The sequence below is a fragment of the Trachypithecus francoisi genome, unplaced genomic scaffold, assembly GCF_009764315.1.
Source record: "Trachypithecus francoisi isolate TF-2019V2 unplaced genomic scaffold, Tfra_2.0 Lachesis_group12, whole genome shotgun sequence".
NCBI lineage: Eukaryota > Metazoa > Chordata > Mammalia > Primates > Cercopithecidae > Trachypithecus > Trachypithecus francoisi.
Genome location: NW_022681457.1, coordinates 52781198 through 52796188, shown reverse-complemented (window position 1 = coordinate 52796188; position 14991 = coordinate 52781198). Strand labels below are relative to the sequence as shown.

General features: G+C 51.7%; 1 protein-coding gene across 1 annotated transcript; it reads left to right on the top strand.

Moving 5' to 3' along the window:
• The first annotated feature begins 2325 nt into the window (after positions 1-2325).
• BARHL2 (BarH like homeobox 2) lies at positions 2326-8768 on the top strand. Its single transcript, XM_033225541.1, has 3 exons — positions 2326-3709; positions 5565-5790; positions 7680-8768. Exons 1-3 carry the CDS (start codon positions 3082-3084, stop codon positions 7990-7992), a joined length of 1167 nt encoding a protein of 388 aa, XP_033081432.1. The 5' UTR covers positions 2326-3081; the 3' UTR covers positions 7993-8768.
• The last annotated feature ends 6223 nt before the right edge of the window (positions 8769-14991 follow it).

Sequence of the window (14991 nt, the reverse complement as noted above, 5' to 3'; positions counted from 1 at the left end):
TTATCCCCCTCCCCACTTCCCATCCTGAATACGCAGCGTGGGAGTTCGAGTTGGAACCCCCCTAGGGCTAGGAGAAAACGCACCATATTCGGGAAGTTGGTGGATGATGATGTTGGAATGGGAAGAACCCTAATCGATATTTGAAGAGGGAAGAGTAGGTAGCGTCCGCCTGCAGTCTCGGGCAGCCTTAGAGCCTTTCCCGTCCTCCCCACAGCGGTCAACTGTGACAGAGGCGCGGGGCGCTTAGGCTGCAAAGCTGTGCAGCGCCGGGCCCTGCGGCCTCGGATAAGTCACCTCCGCAAGTCCACCGTCTGTGGTTCCGTAACCGCGGCCGAAGGCCGAGGCCGAGCCCGCGAGCTCTCCGGAGGGTCTCTCGGGCCAGCACTCAGTTCAGGCGCCAGAGGCGTTTGATCCAACCCAGTTCCAGCCCAGAGTGGCCCGACCCCACCGGGGGGGGGCCCAGTCACTCGTTCCCGAGGGCCTCCCGGCACCCCTCTGGCCAGCGTCGGCCCCTGCCGGGATGGAGCACGTCCCGAGTCCCCGCCTCAGCTCACCAACCCCGTCTCCTCCGCCAAACTCCCCTCGCCTTCCGAGAAGTGAGAGAGCTGCCCGGATTGTGCATCTCCTCGCCTCCGTCCCTTCAATCCCCGCTGTTCTCTCGGAACAGCCCTAGGAAAAATGGCACGAAGACGATGAGAAACAGCTCAACCCACCCTCCAAATAGTGCTGTGTTTTTTTTTTTTTTTTTTTTTTCTGGGTCAAATACACCGATTTCCCTAGGAAAACGCTGGCAGGATGAGTCGGCCAGCTACCCCCTTCCGGACCCAGGGCTCACACAGAAGCAGTTCAGACCGAAAGGCAAAATCTTGTCCCAGGAGGTCATTTGCCTCCCTGACACCCCTCCCTTCGTCCTCAACAGATAAAAGCTGTGGCCCAGAAAGCGACCTCCAGAACTGCAACTAAACCCCAGATTTCGGCCCAGCCTTTGGAGACGTTAAAGGCCACTCGAACATCATTCCAGACCTAGTCACGGAAGCGATGCCCGCCTCGTAGATTCATAGGGTTCTTAAAATGGTAATTTGGAGTAAAATGTAACTCAAAGAACTTTGAATCATTCATTAGCACCTTATAATTACTCTGCTAATTAGGTTGACACGGCACTTAATCAGGAGTAATATGCCGTCTTGTCACTGGCACTTCCCATTACTCTGACATTCAACAAGAGACAGGTTGGAGACGTCCTAGAGAAAATAATGCAAGTTGATACCCTCCAACGAGGCGTCACAGTCATGCTCCGGGTCCCAAGCGGATCCACAGTGACTGTTTCCTTTCCAAATGAGGGCTCGCTGAAAGGGGCCAGGGGCCAGGGTTGGACGGACTGCCGGGGGGCGCGGCAGGGGCGCAGGCTGCAGACCAGCAGCTATGGGTCCTGAGCCCCGCGCCCGCCCGACACCGCAGTGAACCGTAGCTGCCCTCGCCACCAGAGAACGCCTCGGGCATTAGCTCCCCTGTTCGGGAGAAAGCGTCTGGCCAGGCATTTCTTCCAGCACGGGCTCTCACTGGAGACCAGGCTGGGTCCCCGGCTTGGAGCTTCCGGTCTCGTCCTCCCCTAGAGTGCTTGGTGGACGCGGACCCGGCTGTGTCCCTCTCAGGGACCCGCCGCCCGCCGGGCCGAGCCCGAGCGCCTGGGTTCGTTGGGGGAGAAATCAGAGCCCAGAGCCCGCCCGCCCGCTTATGCAAGGCTCTGGCGTCTGAAGTGACACACTTTTCTGTGAATTCCTTCAGGGATCCCCTTCCTCCTCTCTTAATGTCTTCGCACTATTCCCGCGCGCGTTTGGGGAGGCTGCGAGGGCGGCCGCGCTGGAGCTTAAAGGTAAGTCCCTACCCGTCCTCTTTCCCTCTCTCTTCTGACTTAAGAAAACGGGCAAAGCCTTGCTACTTTTGTTTTTTTCTTTCTCCCCTTTGGTTCCCTTTCTCTGGTCTCCCTCTGATCTCTTCCCCGCCTCTCCCTTTGCCCTGCGCTCGTGATTGTGGACACCGGGACCACTTGACTCGGAGTTCGGCTCAGGGATGCGGGCGCAGGGATGTGCGGCTTCTCAAAAGAGCAGCGAAGTCCGAGCCGAGTCCGCTGACCGGCTCGCGAGCGCTGCGCCTATTGGCTCCCGGCACGTCGGCGTCCCTCGCTCGCGCGGGCGCGGCCAATGGGGGCGCGGGGCCGGGCGCGCGGCCTCGGCAGCGGGGGCGCGGGCCGGCGCGGCGCGGCGCTGGGAGCGGCGGCAGTGGCCGTGACGTCACGGGAGGGGGTCGGCGCCGCCCGCTAGCAGCCGGATTACAAGCGAACGCGCCTGGCAGCGGCCGGAGTCACCCGGCATCGCGTCTCCGCCGCCTGCGCTGCCTGCGCCGGTTCCTTCTCGCTGTCCTCCTGTTCCTCCTCCTCCTCGCGTTGCCGCGGCCGCTGCGGCCGTGTCTGCCCCGCAACTTTCCAAGAAAGTTCAGAAACTCGGCTACGGGGCTACCGAGTGGCGCGCGGCTGCCACCTCGGGAGCCGCGGGGGAGCTCTGAGGGCTCGCGGCCGCCCGGGCCTCGCGGTCGCTGCACCTGCCGCGTCCGCCGCCGCCACCGCTGCTGCCAGGTGCCAGGCTGTGGGCAGACCCCGGCAGCGGCGGCGGCGGCGGCGGCTTCGGGGTAGCTTCCCGCCGCTTGCGCCTTCGTCTGGGTCCTCCGCGTCGCCAACGCCGCGCCACGTGCGCAGTCGTTCCTGGAGCGCTAGTTCCTGGAGCGCACGTTCCGAGCTTTCTCAGAAAAATTTTTAACTACCCCCGCCCCCCGCATCATCTTTTTTTCTTCCCACTCCTACTTTTTGCATAAGAGAAAAAAAGTTGTGTCGAAAGTATCCACCGATTGCCACTTCCCAATTACCCTTCCTTCTCTCCCCGCCCCACTTTTTTTTTTTTTTTTTTTGTTTTTTTTTTTAAGCGGCGGCAACATTGTTTGGTATTTATTTTGTTTTACGATCGATAGCTTCCTTCGCTGGTTCGAGGCGGCTGCTGAACGGCGGAGTGGCGTGGACCTCATGTAGAAATGACAACAATGGAAGGGGCCAGCGGGTCGAGTTTTGGAATAGACACGATTTTATCCAGTGCCAGTTCAGGCAGCCCGGGCATGATGAATGGAGATTTCCGCCCGCTCGGTGAGGCCAGGACCGCGGATTTTAGGAGTCAGGCCACCCCATCTCCCTGTTCGGAGATTGATACCGTAGGGACGGCGCCTTCTTCTCCTATTTCAGTCACCATGGAGCCCCCGGAGCAGCATCTGGTAGCAGACGCGACCCAGCATCATCACCACCTCCACCACAGCCAGCAGCCGCCGCTACCGGCCGCGGCCCCGACCCAAAGTTTGCAGCCTTCGCCCCAACAGCAGCCGCCGCCGCCGCCGCCACAGCAGCCGCCGCCGCCCGCCCAGCAGCTGGGCTCGGCCGCCTCGGCCCCCAGGACTTCCACGTCTTCTTTTTTAATTAAGGACATCTTGGGCGACAGCAAACCTCTGGCGGCATGTGCACCCTACAGCACCAGCGTATCCTCTCCCCACCACACCCCGAAGCAGGAGAGCAACGCAGTGCACGAGAGCTTCAGGCCAAAGCTCGAGCAGGAGGACAGCAAAACCAAACTCGACAAGCGGGAGGATTCCCAGAGCGACATCAAATGCCACGGTGAGTCCCGCCACCCAGCGCTCTTGGCTTGTCCTCCTGGTTCCCAATATCCCCTTCAGTCTTCAGCAGATCTCTGCTGGGGAGCGATTCCGGGCGCATCTCGGGCGACTGGGCGACAGTTAAAAGACTGCAAGCTGAAGGGAGGCCTGGGCGTGAGATTTGGGGACTCTTCGAAGTTCTGTTTATTGTTAAATTTCTACCCAACAACCTTCAACGGCCATCCAGCTCCTTCCTTTGTTTTACTTAATTTTAATCTATTGGGGGTTAAGGGGCGGCGGAGGGCATCCGACAGGAAATACTTTTCGTTGATAAAAGGGATGGACTTGGGGTTTTTCTGGCTGAGACTTTGGGAATGGGAATGGGAATGTGGGGAGGTGGGAGAGAGAAACCACTTAGCTAGCGTGGATGTGATCACAACCTGGTGTTCGTTCTTTAATGCAAGTGATTTCACCCCCCATCTTATTTTCTAAACACCATCACAGAAATTATCGGTTTTAATGAAGGAAAAATTTCTGAGTTTCATGAACAGAGCAACTTTTAAAAAATTAGATCGTGGTTAGTATAGGGAAGCCTGTAAAAATTTGTAATCAGTTTCTTAAAAGCACCCTTCTTATCCTATGGCCTCAACTGCGTATCTGTATCCTATGAAGATTTTTGGCCCCTTACAAGTAATTAGGAGGTAGCATTTATAAAAATAAAATCTTTTGAAATTGGATTAATCTCCTTTTTGTTAAAAAAAGATGACAATGGAAATTGTCCTTGAACTCCCTTTTCCCATTTTCTCCTCAGACACTTTCATAAGTAAATGTGGTAGTCTTTGCATGGGAAGAGTTTTAACATACCAGGAGTGTTTTTCCTTTACAGGTAACGTTGTTTATTATTATTGATCCTTGTTTTTTCTGGTAAAGAAATATGCTGACTGTCTGGAAGGTAGGACGTTAGCTCCTCATTTTACTGTTACAGCATTAGCATAATAGTGTCCAAAACAGATGTACAGTCTGGTCTGGCGATTTTCTGTGCACCAACCTCCCCAGTGGGTCAATTAGAGAGATTATTGTTCTTCCTGCAGGGAAGATCAAGGAGCACTGCACAAACGGGTACAAACAGGGAGGGATTGACATATCGATTTCCCAGCATTTCAGTAAAAAACCAAAGTTGACAAATAGAATCCGGAAATCTCCATGCTGTCACCTGGATGGGCTCAGTGATTTTGAGCTCAACTCAGTGTTTGGGTGACATACTCTTTGTGAAACTTTAAAAGACCCGATGCAGGCTTCAGAAAGCTTGATTCCAACATTTCCCAGGTGCATCTGAAAAAGAAAAACAAACACCCATAACTTTCAGAAAACAGAAAAAAGTAAAATGAAAAAGATGCCCCCTCCTCAAAAACAAACAAACAAAAAAAGGAGTAGAAAGACCCTTTGAAAAGTACCAAATCAGTTAAACAAAGTCAGCATATTTCTTTATCAGAAAAACAAGGATCAATAAACAATACTGAAAACAATAAAGAAAAGGGAGAGCATCTCTCTCAGTCAAGGAAACAATAACAAAATAATCCTTTTTAAAAGTTTTATTTTAAAAAATTTTTACTTTTTAACTTCCAACCATGTGAAGATCAGACCCCCTTTTAGACCCCCTTTAGAACCTCTGAACAAGGTCCCACACTCTGCAGTCTGAAAACAGTCTTCTTCCTCCACATGGGCTAAGGCCTGAGTGTGTGTGTGTTCTGGTGGTGGCAGAGTGTAGTCCCCCGAGGCCAGTGGTTGGCTTGGGAATGTGGAAGTGTATGCCAGGAGGACACTCAGTCCTCCCCATTCCAGGCTAACTTACCACTGTGTCTGGGTTTTTATGGTAGGGACAAAGGAGGAAGGAGACCGGGAGATTACGAGTAGCCGTGAGAGTCCCCCTGTGAGAGCCAAGAAGCCTCGAAAAGCAAGGACAGCTTTTTCCGACCACCAGCTCAATCAACTGGAGCGTAGCTTTGAGCGGCAGAAGTATCTGAGCGTGCAGGATCGCATGGACCTGGCTGCAGCGCTCAACCTCACTGACACCCAAGTCAAGACCTGGTACCAGAACCGCAGGTAAGGGAGGCAGTTTGTGGGAACAAAGGTGTCTGGCTGTTTAAGTCATGAATCTTCTTCCCTCCTGGCCTCCAGAGACTCTAAGGACTGAGAGAGACCCTGGAGTGGGCACTTGGGTGCTTTAAGGATGAGGTAGGGATGAGCCACACCCCCAAGGTGAGAGGGACCAAAGGGCAGCTGGAATTTGGACAATTTTGCACTTCTAAGTGCTTTAACAGGTGTTACTTTTCCTCTGAAACCCGAGCCGCTGGAATTCCCCCCACTTCATCCCCAAATCAATGAAGCCACACCTTCTCAAATTGAGACATCTGTGCAGCTGACACTCAGGTCCAGAGAGCCTGCGTGGTGCACCCCTTGGGCCCGCCCCAGGCTGGTTCCAAAGGTTTGTAGCTGACAACAACAAGGCCCGGCCCAGCTATTGCTATCTCCACAGAGCTGTCCCAGCAGCCTCTGCGTAAATGTCCTTGCTTTGGCCTGTGAGGCGGCTGGGAGAAGCAGGGTCCCAGCCTTGGTCAGTATAGCTGCAGAGACTAGGAGAGCCCAGCGGGGTTAGAGTTGGTTTGGCAGCTGCAGGCTGGAGGATCGGCGGCTGGCCAAGCATCCGTGCAGGGAGAAGGAGGGAGTGTGGGTCTGTCCCCTGTACTGGCTGCCTTTGCTGTCTCAACATGGAGCAAGAGTGCTGCAGAACCTTCCTGGCACTGCTCCTTCTCTAGAAGGGAAATTAAGAAAGCAAAAGTGGCTGGTAGTGCTTGCTGGGCCGGGAAGTGTAGAGCGGAACCTGGGCGATCTGAGGCAGAGGTTTCGCTATGTTTTCAAGCCTGGCGCTCATCTCCTTGTCTTGATTTTCTCTCCCCCTCTTTTTCTCTCGCTTGTGTTCTAATCGTCCATAAGTGCGGTTGGAAATGCCCACCCAGTCGTCATCTTTACCATAATTTTCTGTCTCATTACATACGGTTTCAGCCACCCTAATTCTGTCGGAAAACATTAGTGTCATTTGTAGCCAATTTAAAATGGGCGACATGTTTATTAATTTGGCTGGAGCTGCCGAGTATGGATGGCCCACCAGTCCTGCGTTCCTTCATAAGGCATTTGAGCAACCGCCTGCTTTCTTCTTCCTAGCAGGGTGTGCAGTGGGGGAGGGAGGAGACTGAGAAAAGCTGATCACAGGTTTTAATTGTTACTTTCTCCCTGAGGAGGTAATATTTTGAAATGCATTTCCCCCCTCAGAATGGCCAGGAGGTAATTTGCCCTTGGGAGAGCCCTCCCTCAAATGAATTCCATTTTGAGACCTTGTTGCCATCCTCCCCTTAAGCTCCCTGCCCACTGTAAGGTCCTGTCAGGCTTATGAGCGAAATATGTCTCCCAGCCCTGGGGACTGAGAGGAGCTAGGGTCCCTGACTTAGGAGTCTCTGCATCCTTTTGTTTACGGTTTCTTCTCTCTCAGCCTGTGGGGGAAGGAAGAGGGGCTGAGAGCAGACTCTTTGGGATTGTTGGGAGTGGGGGGATGTGGAAGGGAAATTAAGGAAGGAGGAAAGTGACTACTTGTGGAAGTCTTCTTTGGCCCTAAGGAAAGTTTCCAGAAGTAGTCAAACTACAAGGAGACAACAGCAGAGCAGAGCTTTAGGAAAAGACAGCAAAGCTTGTAGGATCTCATTTGTGAGGGTCTCTGCCATTGAAGGTATAATTTACAAAACTGGCTTTGAGTTTGGGTCTTTCTGGGAGCAAGGCTGGGGCAGGAGATGTAGTGCATTGCCAGTTTGAATAGGTCTCTGAGTCTTCCTGCCACCCAGGGGAGAAAGGAGGAGGAGGCAGGAAGGGGCCAGAGAAGGGGCTGGGTCTTGGTGCCTGGACCATGCCCACAGCATGCCTGCACGCCCGCTTTCTTTCAGGACCAAGTGGAAGCGGCAGACAGCGGTGGGCCTGGAATTGCTGGCCGAGGCAGGGAACTACTCAGCGCTGCAGAGGATGTTTCCATCGCCTTATTTCTATCACCCAAGCCTGCTGGGCAGCATGGACAGCACTACGGCGGCGGCGGCTGCCGCTGCCATGTACAGCAGCATGTACCGGACTCCTCCAGCACCCCATCCCCAGCTGCAGCGGCCCCTGGTGCCCCGTGTGCTCATCCACGGCCTAGGGCCTGGGGGACAGCCAGCCCTTAATCCCTTGTCCAGCCCCATCCCGGGCACCCCACACCCCCGGTGAAAACATTGCAGGAAGGCACTGCAATCCCTTCCCCATATCCCTGCCCAACCCGGACTGCTGCCCTTCCTCTCCCCGCTCCAGGCCACTAGGCCTCCCTTGCAGCCGACTCTGGAAGGCAGAGGAGTAAGAGAGAAAGATGCTTACCAGTGGGTCGGGGACCCCCAAAGAGGAGCCAGCCCTCTGCTCTCCATCTCCCCACCCCTAGAAACAGGGCTGGAAAGCTCCCCCACAGCAGTGTGACTGGCGAAAATGCTGACCCCACTCAAAGTGTGACCAGTAAGTGAAAACATCAACAAAAACAAAACCTCAGATTCTTTTAAAAAAATAACTTTAGGGACAAGCAGGAGGGAGGGAGGGGGGAGGGCTCAGGAGGGAAGAGAGAAGGGCACGGAGCGGAAACCGCAGAGGCAGAGAGAACTGTAGATGGACAGCCAGCCTCAAGTGCTGAGGCAAAGGGCGTTGCCGAGGACATTCCGTCTGCCCCAGAGAAAAGAGGAGGGTAACTGAGAACTTTGCACTGATTTCTCATGACCTTTTTTCTTTTGGAAAAGTGGCATGCTCCATAATATGAAAAAAATGTACATTTGAAAGACTGAGTGATAAGTGATATATCATATTTATTATATGTTGTCCAAAAAGAGTCACTTATATACGTTAGTAAAAACATGGTTTTTCTTTTCATGTCTTTTTGATTCAGTAAAATAAATGCTTAGACAAAAATATAGATTTTTTTGTGATTGAAAATTACAAAAATAAAGTTTATCTTTTTTTAACAAGTGATGAAATCCAAGGGAGCTGATTTTACTAAAGCAGAATGTACTATGATGAAGTGCTGACTTGGTTTAGAACAACAAATTTCTTTTGAAATATTAGGAATTTACAAAATCCGTAAAGAAGTTGGGTTGGCTTATATAAAAGCAGCTCCATTTTTCGTGCCGGCCTCTTCGGAACCATTATTTAATAAGTGTGAGTTCCTTTCTTTTTAAGTGGATGGTTTCAAAGCAACCCAGGAGGCCGTGGGAGAAAATCTGTACTTGTAGGCTGTTGGTGCTGGCTAAGTCGGCGACCAACTTTGCTGCCATCCTGACCTGCATAGAGGCCCCCGCTTGACCGATGGTGTGGTGATCCCTCAGTCCGCCCCTCCTCCTTCTCCTAGGGGTCTTCCTGGGGCAGCGAGGGTCCTAAGCATTTGGGCAGTGATGACAACGCTGACAGGGGCTGGGCGGCGGGCGGACTCTCCTCGGGCCTTGCAGCTGTTCTGCTGCCCGCGGCTGGGCGCCCGCGCTGTCGGACAGCCTGTGAGCGGGAGGCTGTGGGACGAGCAATTAGGACGCCCCCGGGGGGACTTGGAGAGGCCCAAGTAACAAACCCTTGTGGCAGCTTTGATCGTTGTCTTCTCAGTCCCTGGCGGCGGGCATCCAGCCCCCAGCCCCATGCGAAGCCGCTTGTCCTAGTGAGTTCGTTGTGCTGCGATGCCTGAAGCTCCTTTGCAAGGGTGAACTCAGGCTGAGACTGACTGCCAAGCCTTTTATCTGCACCCCGGGAAAGCTGGGACTGCAAAATAGGAGACCCTGCCCAGAGTGTGGAGGAGGCCCGCTGCCTGCTTTAGGAGTGTGTGTGTGTGTGTGTTTGTGTAAGTAAATGTTTGTAGCACCCTGGCCTAAGTCAACCATAAACACCACCCCTCACCCCCCATCAGGCTGGTTCCCCACCAGGTTCAGTGCTCAGAACTGTATGAAGGAGCCACTTAATGCAGCTACAGTTCCCAGGTTGCTCCCACTCCTCTCCAGCCCCCAGGTCACTTCCCGAGTAGCCAGAGTCAGATCTCGTATCTGGGTATCCTCCCATTTCTATCCTCACTCATACTCTAGTACAGTGACAAAGAGGTAATACAAGCAGCTAAAATACATTTGGACCTGGCCTCCAGCTTTTTCTGATGGTTGAACCTTAGTGTAGTTAAAAATGTTTTTAAAAATGTAAAGTGATGTGGGAATGTATATTTTGGAGGGGTGGGAAAGAAGAAGAGAAGAAAGGTGAAATCCAGGTGGAAATTGCCTGGGGGCACCTTGATCAGATCTTGGCTGATTAGGAAGTGGTTTGCAGATTTATCTCCGGCTCATCAATTTGCTTTAAACTTGGTCTTGGTCTTGTTTGATTCTAACAAAAGGGTCTGGACTGGCCCTTCTCATTTTCTGCCTGCTTAGCTGAGACAAACTTAGACAGCTGGGCTTGGCTGGAAATTGGGCGCTGCTATGTCTAGTTAGGATGTCCAATACCTAGGCACTTAGCAGACCCTCCTTGTTTCATCTGGCAGTTGGGCTTTTTGATCAAGTTTAAACAGTTTAAAAGTGGTCTGCCTAGGCCTAAAAAGGCACTCTCCACGGTTTGAGGGTGCTATAATTTCTGTTTGTACTGAAATTGGGGCTGGTCAACTCTAGGCACAAGGAGGGATTTGAGAAGCCACAGAGTTCATGCACACAAAGAATCTGTACAAAGAATTAACTTAGATCCAGGTATGAAAAACACACAAAACTACAAATCCAAACAAGGCCAGAGCACCCATTTGCTGCCAGCAGTCCCCAGCCACCTGCAGGAGGGTGGGCCGGGAAGTCTGCCCACTGCCGCTTTACACTCAAGGCTGAACTTGAACTCCTGAGGTAGACAATGCAGGGGGAAGCACTGTGCCTACAGAGACAAGATCTCTTAATTAACCTCATATTCCTCTGCTGCTAGCAATTACTCAGGATCCATTATAGTCCTCCCCAAATCCAAGTTTCTTCAAAGTCATGTTTTCTTTCACGCCCTAAATCATGCAACTGAATGTGTCAATGTCCTTTCTAAATTTGTTTGGTTACCTGCTGTTGCATACAAGTTGGCAGATTGGATGTTGTGGGGTGGGGGAGATTGTCCTAGGAAGAAAAGTTGGGTGAGTGCCTGGTTCCTTCCTTCCTTCCTTCCTTCCTTCCTTCCTTTCCTTTCCTTTCCTTTCTTTTCCTTTTTTTTCTTTTTTCTTTTCTTTCTCTCCCTCCCTCCCTCCCTCCCTTCCTTCCTTCCTTCCTTTCCCTCCCTCCCTCCCTCCCCCTCTCTTTCTTTCTTTCTTTCTTCTTTCTTTCTTTTTTCTTTCTTTCTTCTTTCTTTCTTCTTTCTTTCTTTCTTTCTTTCTTCTTTCTTTTCTTTCTCTTTCTTTTCTTTGTTTTTCTGCAGCAGTACTGCAAAGGGCACCTCAGCAGGTGCCCTAGTATTCAAAAGTCACTTGCTTAAAAGTCAAATGCAAACCCAATTTTTTTCTTCACAAAGGGTCCTTCTTTCCTTCTGTGCCTGCTCAACTAAACTAGGGGGTTGGCTAGGAGGTGAAGAGTGCAACCCCAGATTTTCTGAGAAGCACGGAACAAGGTAACAGGCAGAGGCCTATTCTCATGGGAAATCTGGAGTTACAGAGAACCAGAGGACAGCTGTCCCTGGGAGCTGTACTCTTTTTCTTTTTTCCCACCTTCAGCTGGTGTCTGAAGGGCACTCTGTGGCTGGACTCTGTTTAGATTGCTCCTTTGATTAAGTCGGAGGCTAGAAAAACAGGGACTTTCAGTGACAATCTTTGCTTCCTACAGAAACACAGTAATACAAATGTATTTCAGAGAGACGTTTAAAGACCTACAAAGGCCTCTTAGATTTGCCAACACCAAGATCAGCTCAGGGACCCCAGCAAACCTAGCACAGATCTGTAGTAAGTGTGAAGGAAGAAGTTAACTCCCTGGCTAGCAGCCAGCTGTTCTACCCCAAACTAGTGATTTTTCAGTGAGTTGCAAAGTAGTGATTGCTTCTTGGCTCAATGCCTCCAGCAAAGATACCTACCACCCTGTATCCGTTTAATTTTGCTCCACCCCTTAAAATGAAAGCTTGCATGATGGCAAATTAGACAGCTGATTTCCTCCCTTGCAAATAAAACTGCTTACTCTCCCTCCTCCTCCCTCCCTGCCATCTGACTCCTGCCTAGGCAGCCCTTCCCCAGGAGTGTGTCGGATCCCACCTCCCCTCTTTAAACAAGTGACTTGTGAGTAGTTTGTTTTGTTATATTTTTAACTTTCTAAAAATATTTGGAAAAGCTCTCCCCAGGGCAAGGGAAACTTGAGTTCTTGTTAAGCCACGTGGTTACAAAATATACTGGAAGAGAGCTGCCTGTTTTTTGAAAAAAACCAAGCTTGAAGTCAACATGCTTGGAAAGAATGAGACTTTTCACCACTGGTGGACGTGATCGGGGCAGGGTCAAGCGTTGGAGGGAATTGATGTTTCTTTTGCATCTCTGAATCCTTGGTAGGGAATTTGGGCTTGCCCTGTACCCTGGCTGTTGACTAGAGAGAGGTGTGGGCAGATGAGTGAGTGGGGGCTTCTCCAGGATTACTCCTATGGACTCTGGAACAGTATCCCTAAGCTCTTTGAGTCTCCCACTAGGTCTTTGTCCAGTCCCATTTTTGGTCATCTCCAGGCTTCTTTGCTAATATTTGTGTCTTTTTCTGGAGTTAGGGACTCTTATTAGGGTCCAGTGCTGAGTGCCCTGACTTCTTACCTCATCCCCAGGGCTGGGTAGGGGTAAGTAAGAGGGGTGTGTGGGGCTGTGGGGAGGTGTGCTTTCAGAGAAAGGGAGGTGTCATTGGCCTCTTGGATTAGAAAACCAGGTCAGCTGTCTCAGGGCGATGAGATGACCCAGATGGAACTATTTCCCCCACTCCTTCCGGCTGAATTTTGAAGGTCTCTGTCAGTTTGAGTGTTGCTGGGTGGACCGTCTCGGTCAACCGCACATTCTCAGTTTGTCTTCTCCTTGTCTCGTCCACTGGGTCTCCCGCTCCTGGTTTCTCTCTGCTAGCACCACAGACAGCTCCCAGGGCACCCAGTGGAGCTAGGTAACCCGGGCTGGCGGGTTCCGGGTAAAGCCTAGGCTGCCTCAGCGAGCGCGTCAAGGAAGGGTCGGCGGCGCCCGGGGGGAGGTAGGCAAAGTGATTACAAAGCACCCTCACCGGTAGCGTTTCCTGATTAGCTCTAAGACCAAACAGGGTCACATTCCAAAGAACAAAATCTTCAGATCAATAAAGTAATTCAAAAACTCAAAGATCTCGGGGTAAGTAGTGCTCAGTGACAGATCAACTGTAAATCGTCCCTATTTAATAAGTTATTAGTGGAAGCCGACGAGGGAGGAGTGGGGCCTCAGGTCTGCGGGCTCCAAGACCTTGCGCCACGGCTGCGACTAGGTGGCCGGCGGAACCCTTCTAACTGGCACATACTTCCTCTGTTCGCACAGCTCGGAGCGCGCTCGGCGAGCCGCCGCCTCGGCTATCGCAGGCAGAGCAGAAGCGCTCCCGAGGCAGCCGCCCTGCAGGTCGCGCTGGGCCCAGGCCCGGCTCCCCACGGCGGCTCTCAGCCCGCGCCCTCTCCATACAGATTTGGGTCTCTCCCAGCTCTTGCTACTATCGGGTCTGGGACAGCGGGTCGCCCCTGCGGGAGCTCCGCCGAAAGAAGAGGACCTTCGCGAGAGCGAGATTGAACTTGATTTACGATAAAAGGGCCCTGTCACTTTGTGGAGCTGATGGATTCCCGCCCTTACCCACCCCCATTCCCGCCGTCAGACTTGATTCTTTAGTGAAGAGGCCCTCAGTGTGGCTGTCCTCCCGCCTCCTCCTAACGATTCGCACACACGTCGCAGCCAGGGATTTGGCGCGGCGGCCTTGAAGCCCAGCCGCGGCGCGCCGGCTCTGCGCGGGCTCTTGCTCGGCAAGTACCCCAGCTGGGCTCCGCGCTCCTCAGCCCTCAGGACCGCCCGGCCGCCACGAGTTCCTGCGCCCGGGTACAGACAGCGCTTCAGAGGGGCATGGGCGCATCAGGACAGGGGCTCTATAAGCCTGGGATGGGAATCCAGACGCTTTCAAGGACGGTGCTTGGGATGGCCTACAGAGCAGGGCCCTTCTCTCACATCTCGGTGGGCTCTGGAGGAAATATAAAGCCTTCTCCTACTGTGAAGACAATAAAATAATCTTTGCTCAGTTGGGAGCTCTTATCTGCATCCAGCTTCACTCCCAACCCTCTACAGGCCTCATGGCTGCAAATGATACGTTCTTCAGATTTCCCTTCAATTCTTGGAAGTCAACTCCTCTTTGTTGATCACCCCCTGCTTCCCCCTGGCTCTTCTCTTCCTCCTTCCCGCTATAGTTGGAAGTACGAAAATGCTAAGTGGAATTTAGGAACCGGTAGACATATGTAGTGCAATAGACTATCCACGTCTATAGATTCAGCATTATTCGCGAGACGGGGTTTCCCTCAGAGCCTCTGGGGACTGGAGGAAGAGGTGTTCCAGGGCGCCCATTCAGGCACAGTTCATCCTTATGTGAACTAGGAGGGAAAGTTTTCTATAAAACAATGTACATTTATAATGCTTCTTTAGGAGAGAGGAATTAGATATTAGTGGTACGTTGTTTCCCCACTCCTATAATACAAAATGAGGGTGCCTGTGGTGTAAAAGTGATCTGCATTCTAAAACCAATCAGCTGACAGAGTGTTAGGAAATAAATGTGGAAGTCCGTGCTATTCACTTCCTACTTCAGGAAAGCTAAGTTACTTGGTATAGTTTTCAAATGTGAGAGTCTCCCAAGCACATTAGCTAGGTTTCCTGTAGAGTGAACTGTTTTTCTAATGATTTAATTTTAAGCTTTTGATTTTAAATATATCTCCAGTTTGATAAAATTGCCGTGTCATAATTTGTGAAAAATGCAAATAATGTTTGTTAGTAGCATTGATAATCTGATTGCCCAACTTCCTCTTGAAGCAACTCTTTCCTCCCGCAGACTGGGTATCTGCAAACTGATAAGCAGAGATCCTAGACTAGATATTAAGAAAGACAGTACCCCACTGGAAATAGGGTGCATCCGAGCTGTAGCCACTTTAAAGCATCACCTTCTTATTCATCTGTCTTATTTCCCACAAATGTTCTATTAATGAAAGCTTACCAAATTGTTT

Coding starts and splice junctions, on each gene's coding strand:
- BARHL2 (XM_033225541.1), top strand. CDS start 3,082: ATGACAACAATGGAAGGGGCCAGCGGGTCGAGTTTTGGAATAGACACG. Junction 3,710..5,564: donor GAGCGACATCAAATGCCACG/GTGAGTCCCGCC, acceptor TTTTTATGGTAG/GGACAAAGGAGGAAGGAGAC. Junction 5,791..7,679: donor ACCTGGTACCAGAACCGCAG/GTAAGGGAGGCA, acceptor GCTTTCTTTCAG/GACCAAGTGGAAGCGGCAGA.